We start from the raw sequence: 27,083 nt of genomic DNA, 5'->3' as shown, positions 1-27,083 counted from the left end.
AATGCAGCAGTGTCAGGTGTATGGTAGGTACACACTAAAAGTCTTAATGAACAATTCCATGTGCATCAACTCCAATCGTGGCTATAAAAATCCCAGTGATGCCAGGTGAGGTGTGGAGGCAGAATTTTTTTTTTTTTGTCTTTTTAGGGCCATACCCATGGCATATGGAGGTTCCCAGGCTAGGGGTCCAATCAGAGCTGTAGCTGCTGGCCTACACCACAGCCACAAGAATGCAGAATCCAAGCCAAATTTATGACCTACACCATAGCTCATGGCAACACCGGATCCTTAACTCATTGAGTGAGGCCAGGGATCAAATCTGCACCCTCATGGATACCAGTCAGGTTCATTAATCGCTGAGCCACAACAGGAACTCAGATTTTTTTCTTTTTGTTTCTTTTTTGGCTGTACCCACAGCATGTGGAAGTTCTAGGACCAGGTATTATATTCAAGCCACAGCTGTGACCTATACCATAGCTATTGGCAACACCAAATCTTTAACTCACTATGCTGGGCCAAGGATCAAACCTGTGCCTCAGCAGCGACTTGAACACCTGCAGAGACAGTGCTGGATCCTTAACCTGCTGCGCCACAGCAGGAACTCCCAGAGTTTCTAGTCAGGACACATGTCACTGTTTTTGTGCCTCCTTTTTCTCCTCCCACCTAATCTATGGGGAGACTGACCACAAGCCACTGGGCAAATGCTTACCATTGAGCTTAGGCAGTCTGACAGGTCCAATTTCTATAATTTACATTAAAACATCTTCGCATATATGGTGTGATACTATGTGACTGGCCGCAAGTAAGATAGAATACTGGCATTCTAACCCAAACTGCATATTCAAGGGGAGTTTCCCAGTGGCCTAGTGTTTAGGATTTGGCACTTCCACCACTGTGGTCTAAGTTCAATCCCTGGTTTGGGCAAAGATCTCACACATCAAGCTGTTGCTGCAAGCCACAGCCCCACCCTCCTCAAAAAAAAAGCATTTTCAGGCTTGGCCTACAGTTTTTGTGAAAGTGGCAGAGACCAGGGTCAGCAGGAAGGCACCCTGTGTGAGCCATGTGGATGGAGGTGATGGTTAGCTGGTTGGGAGACTAGTTAATGAAAGGGGACTGAGCACATAAGTGACTATGTTGACGACATGAGGAACAAGATTTCTCACCACTGGAGAAAGGAGAAACAAACATGAAAAGTGGGAAGGCTTCTATCAACCCTGTGGAGTTGAACTAGATTTGGATGTATCAAAATGAACTCATTGTTCATAACATAGGCAAGATGTGGGTAGACATGGAAATACATGTAAGTGCACATGTATGTGTGCATACATATATGTGTTACCTAGCTCTGTCCACTGAGAAGACCTAGAAGTAATGACACCTCAGTAACAGTGAGCACACTTAGCATCAAGAGCTTGGTCCCTAAATGCCTAGATCAGGATCCAGGTCTCATTTGTGAAATGTCTGCTTATAGAGAATGGTCAAAAAGATACGAGCCCAAAATATCTTGTTGCACTACAAAGAATTAGGAAGGTAATCAAAGAGTAATGGGTCATGTCCAAATGACCCAGGATCCAGTTAAACTACAATCAACCCAGCAAAATATGGGACAGTTTAAGCATCTAAATACATAACAACAGCAATAGCAAAAGTATAACCCACTGGGGAAAAAAGGACTTCTTGAGGCCATACTGATGATATAGATCAATATGTGTTTAAATAAGTGGGACAAAAGACAAAGCTTCACCTTTCTGGTGAATGCCACCTAAAGAATATAGAAAATCACCATTTGTCAACTATCACAGTAGTAACTGATCCAGGCCTGTAGCCTGTGCCCTAGAATAAATCTCTAACCTCAGTCCTAGAATGAACAAGTCTAGCTATAAACCTGTGGGGCAGGGGTTCTCACCCATGGGCTATTTTGTCCCTGAAAAGATACTTGGCAATGTCTGGGGACATTTTCGGTTGTTACAATTGGGGGAGGAGTCTGCTGGCGTCTAGTGGGCAGAGCCAGGGATGATGCTAAACATCGAAGAGTCCTCAGGAAAGCCCCACAACATCTTGACATTGGGCAAAAATGTCAGCTGGGCCAAGATGAAGAACACCTGGGAACAGGATTCTGTTTGCGTAAAGGAAGAGTAACAGGATCTGGTCTCTGAAATCTTGGCATTTCCTCAAGTGAACTTTCATGTATAGCGTTGGCCTCAGCCCCAGAGAGGTCCAAGAGCTATGGTTTTCTTCAGGCCACGAAACAGGATACATGAATAGTTTCTTTTTTTTTTTTAATTACTCAATGAACTGTATTACATTTATAGTTGTACAGTGATCATCACAACCCAACTTTATAGCATTTCCATCCCAAACCCCCAGCCCATCCCCCCACCCCCTAACCTGTCTCCTTGGGAAACCATACGTTTTTCAAAGTCCATGAGTCAGTATCTGTTCTGCAAAGACGTCATGGATACTTTCTGTGTTTGTGTGCTGAGTTAACATGACAGAAATTGGTCTAAGAATTCATTATACTTTGGTAGTGAGGTCGTCTGGGGGCAGCTACTCTCACCTTCCTCAGCAAAGTTTTTAGCAGCTAAGGTCATCCAGAGAAAAACCCAAAGGCTGAGCAACCCAAAGTCCTGTCAGCTCACACCACTGACCCTGCCCCATGCACACTGAGCACACAGACTCCCCACTCCTGTATCAAAGAAAATAAATGGAGGCAGCATAGGTAAGGCAAGGACCCACCCCTAACTGCCTGGGCAAGTCACTCTTCACTTTAATATCTTTTATTTTTCTGAAAAAAAAAAAAAGGAAATTCTTATATTTTCTGCATTAATGAACTTCATTTAGCATGAATAAAGTGACCAACAGTATGAGGTTATTAGGACATCAGAAAAGCCCACACCCACACGATAGCCGCTTTGATCAAATTATCTGCTTGCAAGAGCCTAGGTGAGGAATAAAGGGATCCAAGCTGAAAATCTTCATATCCACACGTCTTTGCCTAAGTGTTTCTGCCGGGCCCCACCTGCTCCATCTGGCCTGCTAACACCCATCTCAGCACAGCCCTTGTATCTGTGCTGGTCTCCCTGAATTTGGGGATGTGGAGAAGCCAGGCTGACTGGGAGGAGGCTTCCCAGACTCCCACCAAGGCACCTGCGTTTCCTGCCACAGGTCTATGGAAATCCCCCACTCGGGCCTGCCCACCCCTCTCCAAGCCCAGGGCCTGACACACAGTAGGTATGCAAGAGATGTTGAATTGCCCTTAACTCCTCCTCACCTGATATGCAGCAGTAGCCGCACTCCAGATGAAGCCCTCGGGAAACTGGCCATACAGAAACTCATCCTCCGCGGGCAGGGGCATGCCGTTGTTGGTGATGACCTCTGTGTAGTACCTGGCGGAGGCTCTTGCAGTGCGAGGTCTGTTCACATTATTGAAATCAACATGATACAGTCCAAACTTGACTGTGTATCCGTTCAGCCACTCAAAGTTGTCCATCAGAGACCATGCTGCATAGCCTCGAAGGTCGACACCATCGAGCCTGTAGGCTGGAAACATTCCAGAGCGAGCAGTGGAGAGCTTTATATCAGGAGGGCAGGGGCCCCTGGAAGCCCAGCCAAGGGCTGGCTCCTCGATTCAGGGAGCCCTGCACCTTCAATTTGCACACACAAGTTAGGTCGGTCCCGAGAGACAGATCAACTAGTCTCTTTCTTTGTGTCAGCACGGATGCCCCCACAGCAAGAATTAATGCCTGATCTTTCCCAAATCAAATTCTTCGTTGGAGTAAAGGGACATGTCTGAAACTCACGAGTCTCAGCCCAGTTGAGAAGTCAAACACAGAAATGTGAATCAGGGAAGAGTATTGCTTTGGGGCACATGGAACCCACCAGAAAATAAGCTCTGTGTCAGCAGAGAGTTATTTGCAGTGTTCACTGCTAGATTCCCCAGCACCTAGAACAGAACTTGTCACATAGTAGCTGCTCAATAACCAAAGAATGGACCCATGAAAATACTCTTGTGGAACTCTGTGTGTACATTTGGGGAGGTGGCCATCGCTTTCTTCAAAGGGAGAGGTAACCCCTGACGGGGAACAACTCACGGATTTAGGGCACAAAACAGAGATCTGACCGTGGTTTGTAATCCCCTCTGCCCCACCATTTCAGGCCATGGCATATGAATATTGGATGATTCTATAAGGGGGACATGAACCTTCACGTACCTTTCAAAGCTTCATTGATATAGGTTTTGTGGTAAAATATCCTATCGGTATCTTCCACTCCCGGATCTGTCAGCCCCACTCCGTTTTCCGTGATGTAAATGGGGATGTCGCCATACTCTTCCTTGATCCAGTTGAGCAGTCTTCGCATCCCCCAAGACGCAGCTCTGTTCACTGCTGTCGAAGGCCAGGAAGGATCTTCCTCCTCCGTCAGCTCCTGGTCGTCTTCGTAGGAGGGCGGGTTTAACCTGGGTGTTGCATGCCGCACGATTCTGGAGGAGTAGGTGTTGAGGCAGAAGACGTCGGCCGTGGCCCTGATGTAGGCCTTCTCTTGCTCAGTGAAGCTGGGCAGGCGGGACGTGGCTAAGTGCTGTAGCTCACTCCTGTTGCCCACTTTCCACTTCATGGCGTCGGGATAGTCTCCGTTGCGGAAAATGGGGTGGGCGAACCAGCCCAGTGAGAACTGTAGCATCCGGTCAGCTGCCTCCACGTCCCTGGGCACCCCCGGCGACTGAGGCTCTGCCCAGTGTGTACTGAGGCTCAGAGAGATGACCCCCTTCTGCTCTTGCCTGTATTTCTCATCGTACGTGTGATAGACCGTGGCATGAGCTTTGAGGATTGCATGGCCAATCCTGTAAGGTCCCGAGCCTGGGTCCTTCACGTTTGGGGGGAAATCCCCTGAGCCATACCCCAACCACGCCTGATACGTGGGCTCGTTAAAAGTCATCCAGAACTTGACTCTGTCACCAAAGGTCTGGAAACAAAAGTCTGCATAGCTGTTAAACAACTCAATCAAGGCAGGATTCTCCCAGCCTCCAATATCCTGGAGGGCCTGGGGCAGGTCCCAGTGGAAGAGTGTCACCATGGGAGAGATGTTGCTTGCCACCAAGCCGTCGATCAGCCTGTTGTAATAATCGACACCACGTGTGTTGATGGAACTGTTTCTCCCGGTTGGGAAAACCCGAGACCAGGAGATGGAGAAGCGATAGGCCTTCACCTTCAAAGCTCGAAGCATATTCAGGTCGGCATCCAGGTGGTTATAGCTGTCGCAGGCTACGTCTCCAGTGGCATTGTCTTTCACGTTGCTCCCTGGGGTGTGGGTAAAGTTATCCCAGATGCTGGGGCCTTTGCCGTCAGCATCCCAAGCTCCTTCAATCTGATAGGCCGATGAGGACACGCCCCACAGAAAGTCATCCCGGAACGTGCCATGGTAGAACAAATCCCTCTCAAACTTGGGCTGGTTGGAGAACTTTTCCCAAACTACCTTAGCCTTGGAGGGCACCTCGGATGGAAAAGCGAAGGCTCTGATTTTCTGGGGGATGTCTGCTCTACTGGATGGTGGCTGTTCTTTGACTGCCTTGCTGAGGAGACTGTTCTTTTCAATCATGCTGGTGAGAAAGTAGGCAGACTTCCTGGGAGTCCTTGACCTGCTGCTGTCGTTGAAGTTGACGTGATACAGCCCAAACCTCTGGCTGTACCCAGAGGGGCCTTCGAAGCCATCGAGGAGAGAACGAGCAATGTAAGATCGAACATCCACAGAGTCCTCCTTGACAGCTGTGGAGAAAAACAAAATTGGGGTTGTGGTAAAGTCTTTGTTACGGATGTTGCTTTTTTATTTTTAATATTTTTAAAATAGAGACATTAATTTGGGGTTTGCTAGCACTGTGGCCGAGGAGACACAGATTCAAGAAGCTGTTGAGTGTCCGTCACGGTGCAGCGGGAACGAATCCGACTAGGAACCATGAGGTTGCAGGTTCGATCACTGGTCTTGCTCAGTGGGTTAAGGATCTGGCGTTGTCATGAGCTGTGGTGTAGGTTGCAGACGCGGCTCGGATCCTGCGTTGCTGTGGCTCTGGCGTAGGCCGGTGGCTACAGCTCCGATTCAACCCCTAGCCTGGGAACCTCCAGATGCCGTGGGTGCGGCCCTAAAAAGACAAAAAACAAAAAATAAAAATATAAAGAAGCCATCAATGAAATACAAAAACCCTCTGAAGAAAACAAAAACAAAAATAGAAGCACTTGAATGGTATTCCACAATCAAATGGGGGAAGCGTGGAAAGGCGAATCCTGGGAGGTCACATACATTGCTTGTCAAGAATTATGATTGTGCCTGGCAAACAAAAGGGGGCTGGTGAAGGAAGGATTGGTTGGGGTCTGAAATGGTTACATAATTGCACATGGGCTCTTAAAGGTTTTCCTTTAGACATCAAAGTTTTGGAGGTAACTTGGGTTATCTTCAAAATATTAACCTTTTTTTTGCTCCTCATAATGAGCAAATGAAAAATGTACAAAACCTGTCCAAAACATTAGGCCACATGTATGGCCATAAATCTCAGTCCTGCTAGTATCAGGACTTCTTGGTTTAAAACAGAATACATGAATCATCGAATCTTTAAAAAAAAGTGTGCTTTTTTTTCTTCTTTATGTTTAGCAATATTGACTAAAATAATCCCATATTCCATTTAAAAAGGAGAAATAAAGCCTAAGGTTATCGTATCCCTGAACATGGTGGAGGGAAAAAAAACACAAAAATTATAACTAAATGTATAACAACTATTGACAAAATAGACTGTAAACGACCAAAAAAGATATCCTGCACTCAAAAGACAAGCCACAGTGAGATGGTGCTCACGCAAGGGAGTTTTGTGATGTAAGAAATCCCATACCTGCTGTGTGAGCAACCCACAAATTGGAAAATAACTATATAGCAGAGGCTCTTCCAGAGGAGTGGTAGCTCCAAACCCCACATCAGGTTCCCCAGCTTGGGTGTCTGACCTTGGGAAGAGAAGCCTCAAGAGCATTTGGCATTGGAGGCCAGCAGGGCTTGAGCATAGAAACTCAACAGGACGGGGGAAACAGGGACTCTGCTCTTGGAGGGTGGTCACAAGGTTTCACCTTGGTAGTCTACAGTGCACTGGGTCCTAGGGCAAAGAGGGACATCATAAGCATCTGGGCCAGATCTACTTGCGGGTCTTGGAGGGTCTCCTATGTAGATGTAGCTGATTTAAAAAGGAGAAATAAAGCCTAAAGAAATATATTCCCTGATACAGTAGCTTGAATGGTGGTCCCTCGAAAGATATGTCCACATGTTAACCCTAGAATGTAAACTTATTTGGAAAAAGAGGTTTTGCAGCTGTAATTCACTAAGTTGAGAATTCTCAAAATGAGGCCATCTTGGATTAACCAGGTGTGCGCTTATTTCAATGACAAGTGTCTGTATAAACGACATAAGGGAGAAGGCCATGTGAAGATGAAAGCAGAGATTACAGTGATAAAAGCCCTGCTAAGGAAGGCCCAGAGCCTCCAGAAGCTAGAAGAGGCAAGGAAGGATTCTCCCTTAGAGCTTCTAGATGGAGAGTGTCTTTAGTAACATCCTGAGTTGGGACTTCTGGGCTAGAGAAAAATGGTCCAGCCAGCCAACCAACAATCAGAGCAATGATATAGATGACTGTATAAGACTTAGGCAGTATTGCTCATTCACTCAATAAATAGTTTAGGAAGCATTTACTTTGTCCCAGGCTGCTACAGTATGCTCTAGGAACACAATTAAAAGTCTCACAGGGTTAGTGGGTAGAACAGAGAGCTAAGCCAGAAACAGAAAGGATTGTGGGTCCACTCACCGGATGTTTGGGCACATCTTTTAATCTCTCAGAGCACCAGTTTTCACGGTTGTCCCGTGAAGATAACATCTGCCCCTACTTCCTCACAAAGGATCACTTGAGAGAGTGTCTGAAAGGGATTCCCTGATGCTGAGAAGAGCACACACAAAGTATAAGAGAGGATGTCTGACCTGACCAGCAGTAGGATGTCGGCCTCCATTCCTCACTGCAGTGCCACGGCAGGTGACACTCACCAACTCTTCCTCTTTGACTCTAGACAAGCCCTTGAAATCTTCTCAACGTAGCCCTCTAGGCAGACAACTAGCTACTATCAATTCATTAGGATGGCCATGAGAGATGAGACCTATCTGCCACTCTGTTTTACTTGGAATAAAAGGACATAGAAAACAGTATGTTAGGTAAGAATGAGGCTGTAGAAACGGATTAAGTGGATCAAAGTGAATGACGTGGAATGCAGATTTTATACCCACTGAAAGGACATGAAGATCAATGTGGCCGGAGCAATGAAGGAAGATTTAATGGGCTGGAGTCCCATCCTAAGTGTCCTCAAGCCACCTTGTAATGCCATCATCATTTTTCCGTCTGAGTCCCTCTGTGGCCTGTGAGTCCCCTCTAGGAAAAGTTGGCGTTTGTTTAATGTTGTACCCCTGTTTTCATCCACAATGTCTGGCATGCAGTGAGCACTCCATAGTTATCTGTTAACTGAATGCACTGAGAGATGATGAGGCCTGGTGGATGGATAGGACTCAGATGGGCAGAGCGTAGAAGGGAGCGTTCTAGGGAACAGGAGTATAAAAGCAAAGACTCAAGGCCTTGGAGGGAGAGAGTGAATTAGAAGGCTGATGTGAAGCACTCACGCTATTACTACCAATTCTACGTTTTGGCCTCATTCCCTTGGGAGACTGTCAGTCCCATAAAACAAAACTCTGAAGATGTGATGAAGCATCACCCATGTTCCAATCAGCAGCATATCCACATGCTTACCCTTGAGCACCTCATTGATATATTGGTTGAAGTAGGTGACTCTCGAAGAATCATGGAGGAGATCTTCACCTTCCCCTATGGGCATGCCATTTCCAGCCAGGTAGATTGGAACTTTTCCTCTTGTGTATTCCAAGGATACAAACCGCAACAGCCTCCTTACACCCCAGGGCACCACACGGATCCAAGGGGACGCGGTCTGGGGCCACGTGGGGTCCACGTGTTGGGAGAAGCCTCCGATGGTATCATAGCTGGGGATGCAGGTATCTTGGTGGGCCTTGCTGATGAGGCGGGAAGTGTAATGGGACAGGCCTAGAAAGTCGGCAGAGCCTTTCAGGAGCTGCTTCTCCACCTCGGTGAACTCAGGGAGCTGGGCCACGGGACTGGGGCAGCCCTTGTTCACCCGTTGGACCTGGGCCCTCAGGGTGGCTGGGTAGTCTCCATCCACAAAGATGGGGTGTGCAAACCAGCCCAGCATGAAGTGCAGGAAGCGTTCAGATGCTCTCAGGTCCTCGGGCCTCTCTGGGGACAGGGGTTCTGCCCAGTCGGAGTTCAGCACAATGCCCACACGCCCCTGCTGCCTTGGGCGATGGTGGCTGTTGTAGTGGTGCCAAGCCCTGGCGTGAGCCTTGAGGACCAAGTGAGCCACCTTTGAGGGAGAAAGAAGGAAATACAGGTCTTAGTCACAACAGCAGCACCCACAAGCCCACGACGAGCCAACAACAGCAATGTTGGCAGGTTAACACCAAGGTCAAAAACGGTGGCAAGTTCATGACAACAGTAAGGCTGACAATGTCAACATCATTAATGTCAACACCAGTGTCAATAATGTCGTCAGGTCATCAACAAGTTAACAATGTCAGCAAAACATCAACAAGTCAACACCACCACCAAGAAGTTAAGACTGATACTTACTAACAATGTAAACAAGGTGACCACATGGACAGTGCTGACGTCAACAACATCAATAACATGGACCACAGTCTGAACAAGTCAACAACATCCACAACAGTGTCGACAAGTCACCACCACCATCCCCAGGTCACTAGCAGCAGCATTACAACCATATTAACAAGAACAGGTGTTTTGACCTCTTTCCCGTGAGACTCACTTATGTGGCAAGTACAGTTACTGATACCACAATTCAGATGAAGAACACAAGATCCAGAGGGGAGAGAACGCAGGTAGTCTGACCTTAGGCCTGTACTGTCACCCATAGTGCTATTCTGCCTCAGGAACTATTTACTGACTAATCAACAACTGATTGGCCGTAGGGGGAGGGGATCATTTCAGTTAACACACAAAGGAGGGGGCAATTCTTTCTAGCCCACCTCTTCTCCATTCCACTGAATGAAATCTAGAAGGAGAAATCACAACCAGGATCTTTGTGTAGATTTAACTCAGGGTCTCACCAAAGTCAACACCTTTCCTTGGAATACCGTGAGAACCTGGGCAAAAGCAGGGTGGCTGGCGTAAAGCAAGCCCAGAGACCAATCTTGACTCTGTCACTAGCATCCTCAGTAAACTCAAACCGTCTTCCCTCTCAAACTCCTTGTCTGCAGAAAGTGAGTAATTATGTCTCCAGGAAGTGAGTTTTCTTAGACAAAATCAATCAGTGCCCTATAGGTCCCTAGCCTAGACCTGGTGACTGGTACAGGGTTGAAATATGACCATGAGGAGACCATGATCCCAGGGAGACTTTCACTGGGAATGCCACAACAGAGGCAAGCTGTCTTTTCTGCTTGCTGCTAGTCTTGAAATATGTGAAAGATTGAGGCCATCTGGCTATGAGGTGGTTCAAGAATAAAGCCAAGGAGGGGAGCAGGAGAAGAAGAAAAATTGGGTCCTGGTAACATCACCTGTAGCCTGAGCAAGCTCCATTTTGATCACCTGAAACCAAGACTTTTCAGTTTCCTAAACTCAAAAATGCCCTCCTTGCTCAAGTCAACTGGGTTATTTTTTCTTCCTTTTTTTTCTCCCTTTTTCTTCCCTTTCTCTTTCCTTTCCCTCAATCCTTCTCACTCTTGTCTGTCTCCTTCTTTTTTTCTTGCCACACCTGTGGCATGTGGAAGTTCCCAGGCCAGAGGTCTAACCCATGCCACAGTTGCGACCTCAGCCAGAGTGGCAGCAACGCTAGATCCTTAACCCACTGCACCATAAAGGAATGTCCCGGGTTGGGTTTTCTGTCACTTGCAGTTAAGAGTCCTGGCTAACACGGAAAACTTGCTTTGGAGTCAAGTAGACTTGGGCTCAAATGTTGGCTTCAAACTGCTTAACCCACTAGCGATGTCATCACGACTTAACTTCTCCTCCTCCTGAGCCCCCTTCCCTCATCCATCAGAGCTGTTCTGAGGATGTAGTCGCCATTTTTAAAATGTCATAACAGCGTTTGGACAAGTAAAGTGATTAACAATTTATGGTTCCTTCCCTCCCTCTGATCTCCTCTAAAGGAACAAAAGGAAAGACTTGCTGATGGGAAGGTAAAATGACCTTTTTCACAACCACATATCCTCTCTCCTCCAAGGAATAGGCACTGCCATGATGGGAAGTACCTTAAAAGAGGCCACCCCTGGGTCAGAGATGCCTGGCGCATGTTGACCGGTGCCGTAGCCCGCATAGCTCATCACCCACGGCTCGTGGAAGGTCACCCACATCTTCACACGGTCCCCAAAAGTGGAGAAGCAGAAGGCCGCGTAGTCCAGGAAGGCATCCACCACACTCTCATTCTGCCACCCCCCACGATCCTGCAGGGCCTGAGGCAGGTCCCAGTGGAACAGGGTGGCCATCGGCTCGATGTGGGAGTCCAGCAGGCTGTCGATGAGCTTGTTGTAGTAGGCGACGCCCTGGAGGTTGGGGCTGTGCCCTTGCCCAGAGGGGAAGATGCGGGACCAGGAGATGGAGAACTTGTACACCTGGGCCCGGAGGCCACGAAGCAGGGCCACGTCAGTGTCCACCTTGTGGTAACTGTCACTGGCCACCTCCGGCGTCGCTTGGCCTTTGGCGGTGTCCTGGTGCCCGAGTCTGTCCCAGACGCTTGCCCCTCTTCCGTCCTCAGCCCAGCCTCCTTCCACGTTAAAGGCTCCTGTGGAGACGCCCCAGAGGAAGCCTTCGGGAAAAACACCCTGCAGGAGAGCATCCCGTTCTGCCCTAGACTGGTTGGCAAACGTCTCCCAGACGGCCTGATACGCCGAGCGGGGCGGTGAGGAGTCTACTGCTGTCTCCGGGTCCAGCTGCAGGGCAGCCTGAAGCGTCAGGTTGTCAGTCAGAGAACAAGACCTGCTGTGGGAGGAAGGTGACATAAAGGGACATCGTAAGTGCACACTCTGAGTTACAAATGCCCGTACTGACGAATGGCAGCAATCTACTTAATCAGGAAAGATTCTAGAAACTCTAAGTCGAAAGCCATATCCCTAAAGGCGGGCGCAGGATTTGACTGGTAAGTGGGAAAGTTATTATCATTGCCCCTTCTTAGATGAGTTGTCATTGCTCCAACATCAGAAAAAGTACTGTACTGTTGCTACGGTTCTCTGTATTCAATCACCTTTGAAGACTATCCGGAGGGATGATGAAGATTTTTCTTCTTATAATGTATGCTTTATAAAACAGAATAATACCAATAACCTCAACTTATCAAGCCTCTTTTTAGAAGAGTTTATGGCTGCACCAGTGGCATATGAGAGTTCCCAGGCCAGGGACTGAATCCAAGCCGCAGCTGTGGCAACACCGGATCCTTTTAAGCCACTGCACTGTGCTGGGTATCAAACCCACGCTTCTGCAGCAACCCAAGCTGCTGGAAGTGGATTCTTAACCCACTGCACTTTGGTGGGAGCTCCTACTGAGCCTCTTGATTTTGTGCTCATCACTGTAATAAAAATAAATGCATAGAATCTCACTTCCATTTTAAAATAAATGTATGAGATAGGTACTATAATTACAACAATCCTCCTAAGGAAAGTGAGACTTGAAGATATAAGTAACTTCTGGGCATCATGCGGCCAGCAACTATTTCCCATCCTGTGCAGAGCATTTCAGTAAACGAACGGTGTACCACTTCAACATCAACCCTGCCTACAACTTCCTTTCTTCTTCATGCTGCCTTGAGTATGTCCTTAATGGCATGAGCTCAATCACCCATTCTGGACCACGAGGTAGAAATGTTTTTAAGGATGACAAAGCACCAAAGTAGGAGCCTAGATTCCTGATGATTTTACGCACTCTCCACTGTCCATCTCCAGGCTTCCTTTACTTATATACTCATGTAAATATACATACACCTTTTTTCTTTTTTACATGAGAACTTCTCCTTGATCATACAGGTTGCAAATGGTAGAGCAAGGTGTTTGTGCTTTTAACCACATATCACTTTGTATGTGTGGAGATGTGTAAACATTTATGAGCATAGATGTCTTTTTATGTTTTCTTTCAGTTAAGTATACCTGAAAGACACATATATCAGAAATATAGCTGAAATAAAACACAATATAAAAATGCTACTTTCGTATGCAATAACATCTGATATATTCTATTTAATTCTAGTCTGTTTTTCTCCTTCTCTCTCCTCCCTCCCCCCGCTCCCTCCCTGAGTCCTGTCCCCCAGGCTGAAAACAGTGTATGATAACGTGCACAAGTTACACCAGTAGAGTGCAACCTTGAGGAAGGGTTGGTATAGGTGGGTGTCTTTGGCCTGGAGAAGGGAACAAGCATGGGAAAGAGGGGAGAGTACGAGAGCATCTCCCTGTCCTAGGGCCATCATATGGAGAGGGCCTGACACTTATTCAAGGTTGGTCCAGGGTGCAGAACTGGTGGAAAGGACAGGGACGCTACAGAGGGACCTCCCTGCCATGAAGTATAGTCTGGGCTTCACAACCCAAGCTCTTCCTGTTTTCTAAAACATAAACTCATCTGCATTTACTAGAAAAGTGGTGCAGGGAAATCCACTGGCTTCCACACCATCCTTTTCTCACTGACTTGAGAAGCACAGTGGAATATGGGAACATGAGAGTGATACAATTACACAGATAACCTAAAGTCTGCTCTAAATTTTTCTTTTAGACAAATACCATATGATATCACTTATAACTGGAATCTAATATCCAGCACAAATGAACATCTCCTCAGAAAAGAAAATCATGGACTTGGAGAAAAGACTTGTGGCTGCCTGATGGGAGGGGGAGGGAGTGGGAGGGATCGGGAGCTTGGGCTTATCAGACACAACTTAGAATAGATTTACAAGGAGGTCCTGCTGAGTAGCATTGTGAACTTTGTCTAGATACTCATGTTGCAACAGAACAAAGGGTGGGGGAAAAAATGTAATTGTAATGTATACATGTAAGGAAAACTTGATCCCCTTGCTGTACAGTGGGAAATTTTTTTTCTTTTAGCATAGCACTTACAAATTTTGGTACTTTGGTCATGGGCTAAGAAATTATTTCCAACCCTACGCTAATTCAAAAACTTCGTCCTGGAAACGGTCAAACTGGACTTCTGCCCTGCTGCAGAGCTAGCTTTCCAGTCTACCTTGTCTCCTCATTGGGAAATTGTTTCACATTTCATGTGAAGAAATGGGGCAGAGAGCTCACTTCACTTACTCAGATCACATAACCTCAGAGATGGGTGGATCTATCATTAACCCAGCCTGTTTTCCCAGTCTCATGCTGCCTCCAACAAGATCTTTTTTTTTTTTTTTTTTTTTTTTGTCTTTTGTTGTTGTTGTTGTTGCTATCTCTTGGGCCGCTTCCGCGGCATATGGAGGTTCCCAAGCTAGGGGTTGAATCGGAGCTGTAGCCACCGGCCTACGCCAGAGCCACAGCAACGCGGGATCCAAGCCGCATCTGCAACCTACACCACAGCTCACAGCAACGCCAGATCGTTAACCCACTGAGCAAGGGCAGGGACCGAACCCGCAACCTCATGGTTCCTAGTCGGATTCGTTAACCACTGCGCCACGACGGGAACTCCCCAACAAGATCTTAAACTAGCAGGCAGGGGCTCAAACCTCAGTTCTGCTGGCTGAGTGCACTCGGGTGAACTGCAAGGTGACTGACTGACTGGTGAGAATGTCAGAGCCACGTGAGGCCCCGAAGATGGCACTCCCTGCTTTCCCCTCTGACACTTCACCTCTAGAACGGCCACAATAAACTCACTGGCCCGAGAGGAGAATGGCCACAGTCCCCTGAGATCATTCGTGTCAAAGAACAGCAGAGTAGTCTGCAAATACCAGTTACCGAGAGTCCACAGGAAATCTAACATTACCTTTTCTTGGAACTTGAAGAACAGCTCAGGAATGTATGAATATCAAACCCAATGGTGAACACTTGGTCTTCATTTAGGGCTGTAAGAGAAGGAGTTTAATTCACAACAACCAACAATAACATGACTGCCATCAACACTTCTCCTCACTCACACACCACAAGCAAACTCCAAGCAATGGTTCCAAGCCCCTGTGGAAAATTCCACGGGCTTCAGATTTAAGGAGGGCAGAAGTGATTGTTTTCCTGCTTAGTTCACAGTAGCTCTCAAACCTCCACATGCATCAGCATCACCTGCAGAGCTTGTTAAGCACAGACTGCTAGGTCTGCTCCAGCGTTTCTCCTCTATTTCTTATCTGAGTTTCTGATCTGAGGTGGGCTCTACAATGTGAAGGGCCAACAAGCTCCCAGGTGATGCTGACGATGCTTGTCTGGAGACCAAACGCGGAGAACAACTCATTCAGAAGAACTCAAGACATCAGCAAGGGGAGGCTTTCTTTTTTACTGTGCTAAACTATGCATCAACATAAAACTGACCACATCAACCATTTAGAAAGGGGTGGAATTTAAGAACAGAATTCGTTATGCCATCAAAGGTGAGTTGAAAGGAAGGTTAAGCGGCATCCATGGATGTGGTTCATGAGGTCTGCAAAGCCAGCTCAGCCCTGGTTACCAACTTCTCCTATATTCGGACCTCAAACAGAGACTGGACTGGGTACCAGGGCACCCAGGAGTGTGCCGCTCAGCCCCTTCCTGCAGAGGGTCTGGTGGTCCTCAGCCCCTGAGGCTTTGGCCTACCCCACTTTCCCTTGACTGAACGGGACCAGGAGAAATCTTGTGATGCATGGCCTGCCAATCAGATTCACGCTCAAGAGTCTGAACTGAAAGACACCGAGGAGATGGACCATGAGCTGTGGGCCCTACACCTGAAGGTTTTGATCAGGTGATGGCAACATGAACAAGTAAGGAGGCTGGGGTGGGGAGGCAGTCCTGCCAAGGGGGAGCAGAGATGAGAGACCTTAGACAGAGGGGTAATGGCAGAGGACAGACAGGCACCGAGCAGTTGGCATGCTTCCCCACGACATCTGAGGCCTGATGGTCTTTATTTCCTTAAGACCAAGGCATCCTGAGCATCCTTGTACAGAACCTCTCTTCTTTCTTGGGCCAGTAGGAGCTAAGGGACCAACACTAAGAAGGCCAGGGACACTAAACTCATCTGGAGTGTGCTCTCAGACCTCAGACGAGCCCTCCCCCAGCCACTCCTCCTGTTGGAAATCCAGACTTTCAAGATAGCTACCTCACCAGCCAGTGCTCCCAGCGCCACTCCAAACCTCTCCAGTGATGGTCCACTCACCTTTGAGGAGGCTGAAGAGCACATCGGCTGGGTTCTTCCTGGTGGAGAGGCAGTCCTGGAGTTTCAGACTGAAGATGAAAAGTTTCACATTTGGCTCAATGGTCTGGAAAAGATACAGGCCAGCAAGTGAACTGAAGCTGCCCAGAATAAGGCTTTTGTTAACAGGGACGGATTTTCAAGATGAGAAGCAGCAACACTCAGTCTGGATTTGGAAATGATGGCTCATCCTCTCAGTCAATGAGGAGAGCTGGTCTAGACTCTGAGGGTAAAAAAAAAATCTTCACACTGTTCAGTATCATAGGCCATCTCCCGACCGAATCCCGAAGAGACAGGCTCACTAGGCCATCATCTCAGGCTCCTAGGTACCTCCTAGAACTAGGCACCCAGTATGAGGATCAGGAACAAGGTGGTCTGCTCATGTCAGGGGCCTGCTTGCCACAAGAAGATTAATCACTTGCCACCATCACTGTATTTATGGGTGTCCAGGGTTTGCTTCAAAACATTCTGGTTTGGGAGGGAGAAGGTAGGGTATAGATGAAATAGGATCGTTCAGGAGCTGGTAGATTTTGAACCTGGAGATGGCTTCATCATACTTTTCTTTCTACCTTTCGCCAGGTCTGATATTTTCCAAGAGGAAAGTTAAAAGGAGCGATCTTCCTTAATACGGGGGCAGCTGTGATTTTTTTCTCCCATTTCTAGCCATTTCAATGTCAAAAGAAACATCTTTAGGCGGACATGCTGTTTGACTTCACTTTAAGTTACCTTTTGGGGGGAGGTTGGATTTGGTTATTTTTCCCACACTAGTTTTTCCTTGCTCTGAGTTGTTAAAGGCCACCGTGAAATACCAACAGCAACTACTTAAAAAGGAGCCAGGCATGTTCTTGATTATCTTAGAGCTACCGGTAACAAAGAGGTACCTTGAGCTCTGATAAGCTAAGTTGCTCAGGACCACTTAGTGAAGCTGGAACTCACACAGCCTTGTTTGTCCTTCCCCTGTGCCTGGTCAATGCAGAAAAGCCAAACCACCAAGGGATCCCAGGGCTCTCTCCTTCCTGAAAAGTCAATGCTGAGGCAGCCTGAGCTATCTATCACAGGACGGGAGAGCTGGAGGAGTCTTCTGCTGAGTGGGGCACTCCCTGGTGAGCAGAGCCTCTTGTGATAAAGGGATGTGGGACCCTGATCTGCAACTCCTGAAGGACTCAGAACCTGTGCGTGTGCTGTGGCTCCTCAGGTCTGAAGATACCTCTGGGCCAGAGGGAGTGGCAGCTGAGGCTAAGGGAGGGGTGTGCAGGTGCTCTGGGGAGAGTGGAGGCATAATGAAGCTTGGTTTGTTAGGGTCAGTATTTACATGACCAGGAGTTTCTGTCGTGGTGCAGTGGAAACAAATCCGACTAGTAACCAAGAATCTGTGGATTCGTTCAGTGGGTTAAGGATCCGGTGTTGCCGTGAGCTGTGGTGTAGGCCAGCAACTGTAGCTCCAATCAGAGCACTAGCCTGGGAACCTCCATATGCTGCGGGTGCGGCCCTAAAAAGCGAAACGTGTGTGTGCCTGTTTACATGACCACCATCCAGGAAATGTCCCATTTTAATCTCAGAATGAATGCTGGAATTTTGATTCTCTGTAGCTTTCCATATAAGAGAGCAGAGAATCCATGGAAATACTTACCTTAACAAGCCAACTCTCATTATCCTTTCCAGGGAAGACTGTCTCGTGATGCTGTCTATGGAAATCTCCCCAGAGGCAGCTCTGCAAGTCGATGCCTCTTGGTGGAAATTCAATTTACCCATCATCTCAAGCATCAAATATCTAATATGCTCTCGGGAACTTTGCCATTCATCATCAATATAGAAAATAGTTCAAATTACCTGCAATTTTCTCAGCTTCTGTGGTAAACTTGTCTCACTTTCTTGACATTCAGAAGACAAATCAAGAGAGAGGAAGTCGACTGCATCCTAGAAATAAGTAAACCGGGTCTTTAGAGTACAAGCAATTTCAAGACAAAGAACTGCTCAGAAGGATTCTTTTTTGTTCCTTTCCTTATTACTAAATGGAATATTCCAAAGTATCATTTTCCATGAGTTCCTGCTGTGGGGCAGTGGATTAAGGATCAGTCGTTGCTACAACTGGGGCATAGGTTGCAGCTGCAGCGCAGATTCGATCCCTGGTCTGGGGAACTTCCATTTGCTATAGGTGCAGCCCAAACAAACCCCAAAGTGGGACATTCCAATGGAACAGCATAATGAGGGAAAGCTGGGACACGTTTTGATTGTGTGTGGGGGGGTGCCTATGTGTTGTGGGGAATATATCAGCTATGTACCCAGCAGAGTGATAGGTACACTGGAAGTGCTCAATAAATGTGTATGACTGAAGGCATGTGCGACTGAATGAAGTATCTTATGCCAGAAATGGTGAGTTCCCACCACGTGGGTGAGCACAAAGGAAGGGAGTCAGAGGCCAGAGCTGCCCTGGGCAGCACCCTCCTCATAGACTTTCCACTTTGCAGGATGGAGGCAGTAGAGCCCTTAGCCACCCACAGGCCAGTGAGTAATCTCTTCAGATCCCGGGGTCTGGGGTTTTGTTCTAATTGTAGTGCTGTAAGAAAAGTCCACACCAGTGGTCCTCAAATCGTGGTGGGGATTAGACTCACCAGGGAACTTGGGAGGGAACCAGGGCTGTCCCTCCACATTAAGCCATGGCCTCTGTGTTCTTTGCTAGCTCCCCATGTGGTTCTGATACAACCAAGGCTTGTATCTAACTGGTCTAAACAAACAGCTAAGGGTTCCCAGTGGGGAGAGACCAAGCCAGGTTCAGTGAGGGAGTATTATTAACAGAGGCCTGCTGATGGAGGCACACTCACATGGAAGAATTTTGTTAGAAGAGATTTGAGGAAGACTTCAGGTAGGGAATGCAGGAAAACAGAAAGAAAGCATAGCATACACGCTGGGAAAAAAGGAGGTGAGGCCAGAGAGAGCAGAGGAGAGCCTGAATGAGCTGCACTCTGGAAGACCCCTAGGAATTTCACTAACTCAGGGGAGTGCATCTTCTCAGTAGGTAACTGAAATAAAACCAAACAAAAAACTGCTTTTGAAAGATGATCCAGAAGTGTTGCCTGGCATGACCTGGGGCAGGAGACAGTTCAAAGGCTATTGTTCAAAGTCTATAATTTTCTGCTAAGAACATTCATCTCCTGAGCTCACACTTAATAGCAGTTATCACCCCTTGTAAATTAATAGGCATTCTGGCTATTAATCAGTCTTGGAGCTAGTTTTACAGATATCAAGTCTGGATTTTAACTTCCTGGGTCCTGACACATTGGGCCTCCGTCAAGCACAGATTACCAGTGGCTGTCATACAGCAGTCAAGTGTCTGTAAAGCACTTGACTACAGTGCCGCAAAACTACAGAAAAAAGCTCTTTTCTGAGGGCTTTCTGCATTGCCCAGATGCCAGTGTTACAAGGGCCAAAGCTGTTTAGTTTTTAGATGTTTTAACTTTTCTTTTAAGAATTATACTTAGGAGTTCCCTTCGTGGCTCAGCGGTTAACAAATCTGACTAGGACCCATGAGGCTGTGGGTTCGATCCCTTTTTTCACTCAGTGGGTTATGGATCCGGCATTGCCGTGAGCTGTGGTGTAGGTCGAAGACGCGGGTCAGATCCCACATTGCTGTGGCTGTGGCGTAGGCCGGTGGCTGCAGCTCCAATTCAACCCCTAGCCTGGGAATCTCCATATATTGCGGGTGTGGACCTAAAAAGACAGGGGAAAAAAAAAAAAGGAGCAAACAGAGGCATTTGACTTTGTGTATCGAAAGTTCACAGTTGACCAAGCGAGAACAAATAAGATTTTGTTTTAAATTTGTTATAAATCTAGAGAAGGTATCACACTCAGAAGAGGCCAATTTTAAGACATTTAAGAATCTCAAGCCAACAAACAAAACTTCTTGCTTTTAGAAATTAAAACCACAACTTTCCTGAGAAGTTACAGATGCTATTTCTTTAGGCTGTTATCACCTTGGCAAGGACAGACGTGGATGGTTCTGTCAGGAGCTGGGAGACTGCTTCAGCTTGTAGGACCACAGAGAGCTTTCCGCCTGAGACCAACAGAGGAAGGGCTGAGGTGAATGCAGGATACCTACAGTCTTTTAAAAGAGAAAAAAGCAGTTCCCTTCCCTCCCTCACACCTGTCCCAGCCCGCCCTGCCTCGTGCTACCCCACCCTACAAGGTGAAAGGCAGAAAGGAGAGAACCACCTCCTGAGTTCCTAATGAGGCTTGGCTTCTGCGTGCTTTATTAGCTCTCCAGGTGATTCTGATACACACCAAAGCTTAGGAACTTCTGGTCTAAACAGCTAAGGGTTTCACGTGGGGAGAGACTTTTGAAAGGCAAGGTGCTCTAGGGGACCTCTGCTACTTGTCTTTATTAACTGTATGACCCTTACTGCACAGTGAGGGGAACACAAAGGAGATATAAAATGTGCAGCTTTTACCCACTTGCATTGACACTTGATCACCTAACAGTGCTGCTCAAGCCTGTGTGCATCAGAATCACCTGGTCTGCCTATCAGGAGACTGGGGTGGGCCCAGGAGTGCCTTTTAACATGCTGCCTGGGTGTCTCTGATACAGTGGTGCTTAGACTGCTGTGGGAGACATGCTACTATGGACTTGTTGGCAGTGTCATCTGACTCTACGATTCACTTAATTATTTTTCTCCTGCTGGATTGTGTGCTATTTGAGGAGCAAAACTTAAACTAGTTCCTCCAAATAACAAGGTGCAGACTGAGTGCACAGCATGTGTTCAGATTTGTGCTTTGGAAAGAGTAAACAAAAATGGAATAAAAGCAGAGTTTGAGACTTAAATTGAAGGACTGTATTTCTTTTTCTTTTTGTTTTTTAGGGCTGCACCCACAGCATACGGAGATTCCCAGGCTAGGGGTGGAATCGGAGCTAAAGCTGCCAGCCTATGCCACAGCCAGATCTGAGCCACATCCGTGACCCACACCACAGCTCATGGCAATGCTGTATCCTTAACCCACTGAGTGGGGCCAGGGATCAAACCCACAAACTCATGGTCCCAATCAGATTCATTTCCACTGTGCCACAACAAGAACTCCGGTAAGGCTATATATTTCTGACTTCATTTCTACATCCACATTCTCTACAGGGGAAAGATCTCCCCAGCCAATGAATCTACCAACAACCACTGCCAATTACCAAAGTGCTCACTTTGATAAGCATAATGGAACTTTGAAATCCTCTGAGCAGGGAATATCACTCAGAGACATTTAGTCCTTATTCTGATAAGATAATGCTATTTTCCAGTTATTCAATGATTGTGCCTGATGGAGCCATTTCACCTCCCACAGATTTCCATGCTTTAGTCTACCACTGTGTCAGCACATATAGAACATATTTCTCAACCTGTGCTGAACATTTAAAAATGTACAATTTTGTATCATCTCTAGATCAATGCCATGACACAAAACGTACAGCTAATCCCCAAGCACCACTGACTGATAAATCACTTCTGTTTGATTTTCCAAGATCTTTTTAGAGTTAGAGTGAACAGAGGTATCAGAAATTCCAGAAATTTTCATACCATACAAAATAATTAAACTTCCAAATACAGTTCCCAACTTGTTCCCAGTGCATGCACAAACCATACTTCTTAAAATAATGTAAAATGCAGATTACTCAAAGCTAGATTCTTTTAGGTTGCAGTTCACATTTTCTATGTAACTGAAAAGGGGGATGTGGTAATTGCTCTGGCTTAAGATAATTTATCTTGTTATTTGTGCTGGATATGGTTAAAGATCAGGGTTCTTGTCCTCAGAAATCAAAGCCAGTATTTGCTATGGGTTGAAAATTAACTCTTTTAAGCCTGTGTAGAACATCACTGCATAGCACTGTGTGAGTTCATGCCCCTCACAGGCATGACTAGACCTCACTAAGGATAACCTCGATTCATTCATTCAAAAACCATTGCTGTTGTCCACACAAAAATAGCCCCTTTCCATTTGCTCCTTTCCCTGTGGTCCCAAATGCTTCAATAAAAGTAATCTGGCCAGTACTGCACTGCCAGTGCTTCAAGAGGTTGTTGGGGCGACTAGTGTTGCCCTAGACTGTGACCCAGTGTTGTGCAAGTGGAGGATGCTGGGTGCAACTCTACTCCTCCTGTGAGAGTGATGTTCACTCTCTTCCCTCCCTCCAACTCTCTCCCAAGAATCTTCTTTTGTATCCTTCTCATGGTAGCACACTGAACACATCAAGAGGAGGTTTATATTAACACACTTAGAAAGATTAGACAAGAACTTTGCAAAAATTGGGGTAAAAACATATAACATAAAATTTACCATTAAAAAAGTTTAGTGGCTTGAAGTACATCCACAATGTTGTGCAACTGTCACCACCATTCACCTCCAAAACTTCCATTATCTCAAACTGAAACTCTGTATATCTAAACAGTAACTCCCATTTCTCCCTCCTCCCAGTACCTAGTTAACGATTATTCTACTTGCTGTTACTGTACATTTGGTTATTCTAGGTCCCCCATATAGGTCAAATCATAAAATATTTGTTTGTGTTTGGCTTATTTCATTGAGCATAATGTCCTCAAATCTCATCTATGTTGTGAAATGTGTCAGAATTTCATTTTAAAAATAACATTAAATATTAAATGAATAATTCCACTGAATGTATTATGTTTACCCATTTTGTTTATCCATGCATCCTTGCAGGGGCATTTGGGTTATTTCTATATTTTGGCTATTGTGAATAATGCTGCTATGAAAATGAGTATACAAATGTTTGTTCAAGTCCCTGCTTTCAATTCTACTGAATATATACCCACAAGAGTTAGATCATATGGTAACTTTATGTTTAATTCTTGAGAAACTGTCATACAGTTTTCCACAGTGGCTATACCATTCATATCCTGGCTAGCAATGCAAAAGGATTATAATTTCTCCCTATCCTCAGCAACATTTGGGATTCTGTGCATTTAAAAAATATCAGCTGGAGTTCCCATTGTGGCGCAGCAGAAACAAATCTGACTAGGAGCCATGAGGTTGCAGGTTCTATCCCTGGCCTCACTCAGTGGGTTAAGGATCCGACATTGCCATGAGCTGTGGTGTAGGTCACAGATGTGGCTCGGATCCGGCATTGCTGTGGCTCTGGCGTAGGCTGGTGGCTACGGCTCTGATTAGTCACCTAGCCTGGGAACCTCCATATATGCCGCGAGTGTGGCCTTAAAAGAACAGAAGACGAGATAAATAAATAAACAAATAAAATTTTAAAAATGAAAAATATTAGCCACCAGGAGTTTCCTTTGTGGTTCAGTGGGTTAAGAACCCTACAAGTATCCATGAGGATGCCAGTTCAATCTCTGGACTTGCTCAGTGAGTTAAGAATCTGGTGTTGTCAGTAGCTGTGGTATAGGTGGCAGACGCTGCTCAGATCTGGCGTTGCTGAGGCTGTCAGCTGTGGCTCCGGTTCAACCCCTAGCCTGGGAGCTTCCACATGCTGCAAATGCAGCCCTAGACAAAAAAAAAAAAAAAAAAAAAGCTATCATAGTGTGTATGAGATAGTGTCTCATTTTAGCTTGGATTTGCACCCTAATGACCATTGGTTGATATAGAGCATCTTCTCCTGTGTTCTTTGTTTATTGGCCTCTTTTTTGGAATGTCAGTTCAAGTCCTTGCCCGTTTTTTTTAAACAGGCTTTTTTGTTTTGGTATTGTTAAGAGTTCTTCAGATGTTTTGGATATTCATCTCTTACCAAATATATTTGTAAATATATTCTCCCATCCTATGGACTATATTTCCCTTTGTTGATAGTGTCCTTTGTTTTGGATAGGGTCCTTTGATGCTCCAAAGTTTTAACTTTTGATGTAGTGTAATGTATCTACCTTATGGTTTGTTGCTTATGCTTTTAGTGTCATTGCTAAAAAAATCATCACCAACTCCAGTGTCATAAAATCTTTCCTGCTATGTTTTCTTCTAAGAGTTTTATAGTTTTAGCTCTTATATTTAGGTCTTTCATCTACTTTGAGTTAATTTTTGTATATGATGTAAGATAATGGACCATCATCATTCTTTTGCATATGTGTTATTCAGTTTTCCCAGGACCATTTGTGAAAAAGACTTTTTCCTCCATTGAATGGTCTTGGTTCTTTTGTTGAAAATCATTTGACTGTATAGGTGAGGTATATTTCTGGGCTTTATATTTTATTTCATTGGTCCATATATCCATCCTTAGGCCAGTATCACCTTGTTTTGATGACTGTAGCTTTATAATAAGTTTTGAAGTCAAGAAATGTAGTCCTCCAACCCTGTTCTTCTCTTTCAAGATCATTCTGGCTATTTGGGGTCCCTTGAGATTTTATATGTATTTAAGGATGGATTTTTATATTTTTGCAAAATAAAAAGTCATTGATATTTTGATAGGGATTTCGCTGAATGTGTAGATCACTCTGGGTAGCATTGTGATCTGAACAATATTAAGCCTTTCAGTCCATGAATAAGGGATGTGTTTCCACTAATTTTTGTTTTCTTTAATTTCTCTCAACAGTGATTTGTAATTTTTAGTCTTTTGCTTAGTTTATAAAAAAAACTTTTATTGTAAACCAGCTATGATGGAAAACATAAAAATCATTTAAAAAAATAAAAGAACTTTAAAAAGTATTAGAGGGAGCATAACTCTCTCTCCTTAAGCAGGGGCTATGTATAGTGACTTCCTTCCAAGGAGTACATTATGGAGAGGAGGAAAAATGAGAAACTTTACAGTGGAGGTACCTGACAAACCCTACCTCAGCCAGATGATCAAGGTTAACAGCAACAGTCATAAATTATGTTGATGGCATATACAGTTAATGCGACATGATGAAATGGCATATAATCTGTGATCCTCCCCCGTCAGGCTCATAATCCCAGTCTAACCATAAAGAAAACACAAAGCAAATCCCAAATAGAAGCAGTCATGAAAGACTATATATTATATTATTTCATTCCAAAGAAATAATACAAAAATCTACAGAGATAGAAAGTAAATTAGTGGTTGCTTAGGGCTAGGATGGGGGAGGAAAATGAGCGGATAAGAAGGTGATAGCTAGAGGATGCAAGATTTCTTCTTGAGCTGATGACAGTATTCTAAATTGACAATGGTGGTGGTTGTACACATCTGTGCATATACTAAAACCTCACTGAATTGTACACTTTCTGTGAGTGAATTGCATGGTATGTAAACGCATGGTATTTGTATCTCAATGAAATACTTTGTAAAAAGGGGTGCCTTACAAAATACCTGGCCAAGACTACTCAAAACCATCTACTACTTTTCAAACACAAAGAAGTTCTGAGACACTGTCACAGATAAGAGGAACCTAAGGAGGGACATGACAACTAAATGTAATATGGTATCCAAGATGAAATGATGGGATAGAAATAAGACATTCAGGAAAAACTATGGGAATCTGAGTAAAAAATGGACTTATTTAATAATTACAATACTAATGCATTAATGTTGGTTTATTAATTATAACATATATACCATAATAATGTAAGATGTTAATATTAGGAGAAAGTTAAGGAAGAGGGACATATAGGAACCTAATCACCTGTCAATATTTCTATACATCTAACCTATTCTAAAAAATAAAGTTTTACTTTTTAAAAACTTTGTTAGAAAGGAAAAAAATTCTTACAAACTAAGAATGGTTCTCAGTTTTTCAGATTATCTTTGACTTTTTTTTTTTTTTTTTTTTTTTTGCTGTGCCTGTGCCATGTTGAAGTTCCTGGTCCTGGGATTAAACCTGAGCCATAGCAGTGAAAATGCAGAATCCTGTTAGTTCACCAGCCAACTCCATCTCTGACTTTTTAATGATTGCTCCTAAATCATTAAGAAATATCATAGCAATGACACAAAATGACCTCCTCCAAATTGGGTGAGGAAAAGATACATAACTACCTAAGAACTTCAAGTTTCACCAGGGGAGGGGAAAGGGGTAAAAACATTTGGAAACTAGAAATTATAAACAATGAAGAAATGAATTTAAATAATTATAACAAGTGCCAATAAAAATATATCAAAAAAATCAACCCAAAGAAAAGATTGATAAGTTTGTGTTAAGAGAAATTCTGTTCATCAGACTCCATAAAAAGATTGAAAAAACAAAAGAAAGAGAAAAATTTTTTAAATATTATCATCACATATAACCAATACAAATTAAAGAATGCATAAATTACTCCAGCAAGTCAATGTATTAATAGATAATGGACATAAAAATTTATAGGCGAGGAAACAAATATATAATAAACAAATATATAATAAACCCATGAAAACCTGCTCAATCTGAATAGGAATCAGGTAAGTGAGATCATAAAGATAAATTTTAAAATCCATTAGATTGGCAAAGTTTATAATTATGGCAATTACAAATATTGGATGGGATCAACAAGAACTCATACATTGCCCAAGGAAATGTAAATTGGTACAACCACAGTGGAAAACCATTTACTTTATCTCCTAAAGCTAAACATTTGCAATTAGCAATCACATGTGTATTAACACACATGTGAAATTCTAGAACATGTATAGAAAGAAACACGTGTAAGAATGTTCATAACAGCTGTATTCAAAACAGCAAAAGTTAAGAACAATGAGAATGACTGTAAGCAGGATAAT

General features: G+C 44.9%; 1 protein-coding gene across 3 annotated transcripts in view; it reads right to left on the bottom strand.

Annotated features, from left to right (window-relative positions):
• LOC146395767 (lactase/phlorizin hydrolase-like) overlaps positions 1-27,083 on the bottom strand; it is a 58,121-nt gene that overhangs the window by 25,831 nt on the left and 5,207 nt on the right. The window contains exons 2-9 of one of the 3 annotated variants that reach the window (XM_085001327.1): positions 20,419-20,498; positions 18,278-18,364; positions 16,412-16,514; positions 15,062-15,140; positions 11,362-12,088; positions 8,813-9,458; positions 4,212-5,762; positions 3,272-3,540 (exon numbers count right to left, since the gene is read on the bottom strand). In XM_085001327.1, coding sequence (XP_084857453.1) covers positions 3,272-3,540; positions 4,212-5,762; positions 8,813-9,458; positions 11,362-12,088; positions 15,062-15,140; positions 16,412-16,514; positions 18,278-18,364; positions 20,419-20,498 — 3,542 coding nt within the window. Of the gene's footprint in view, positions 1-3,271; positions 3,541-4,211; positions 5,763-7,998; positions 8,184-8,812; positions 9,459-11,361; positions 12,089-15,061; positions 15,141-16,411; positions 16,515-18,277; positions 18,365-20,418; positions 20,499-27,083 lie in introns of those variants that run through there. The other 2 variants (XM_085001328.1, XM_085001329.1) reach the window with 2 other exon arrangements.

The sequence above is a fragment of the Sus scrofa genome, chromosome 15 (genome assembly GCF_054392235.1).
Source record: "Sus scrofa isolate SSC_HxYL_T2T_F1_AM1 chromosome 15, Sscrofa_HxYL_maternal_Yorkshire_Landrace_v2.0, whole genome shotgun sequence".
Taxonomy (NCBI): domain Eukaryota; kingdom Metazoa; phylum Chordata; class Mammalia; order Artiodactyla; family Suidae; genus Sus; species Sus scrofa.
Note: the sequence above shows the minus strand (reverse complement) of the source record. Positions and strands in the feature narration are given on the sequence as shown.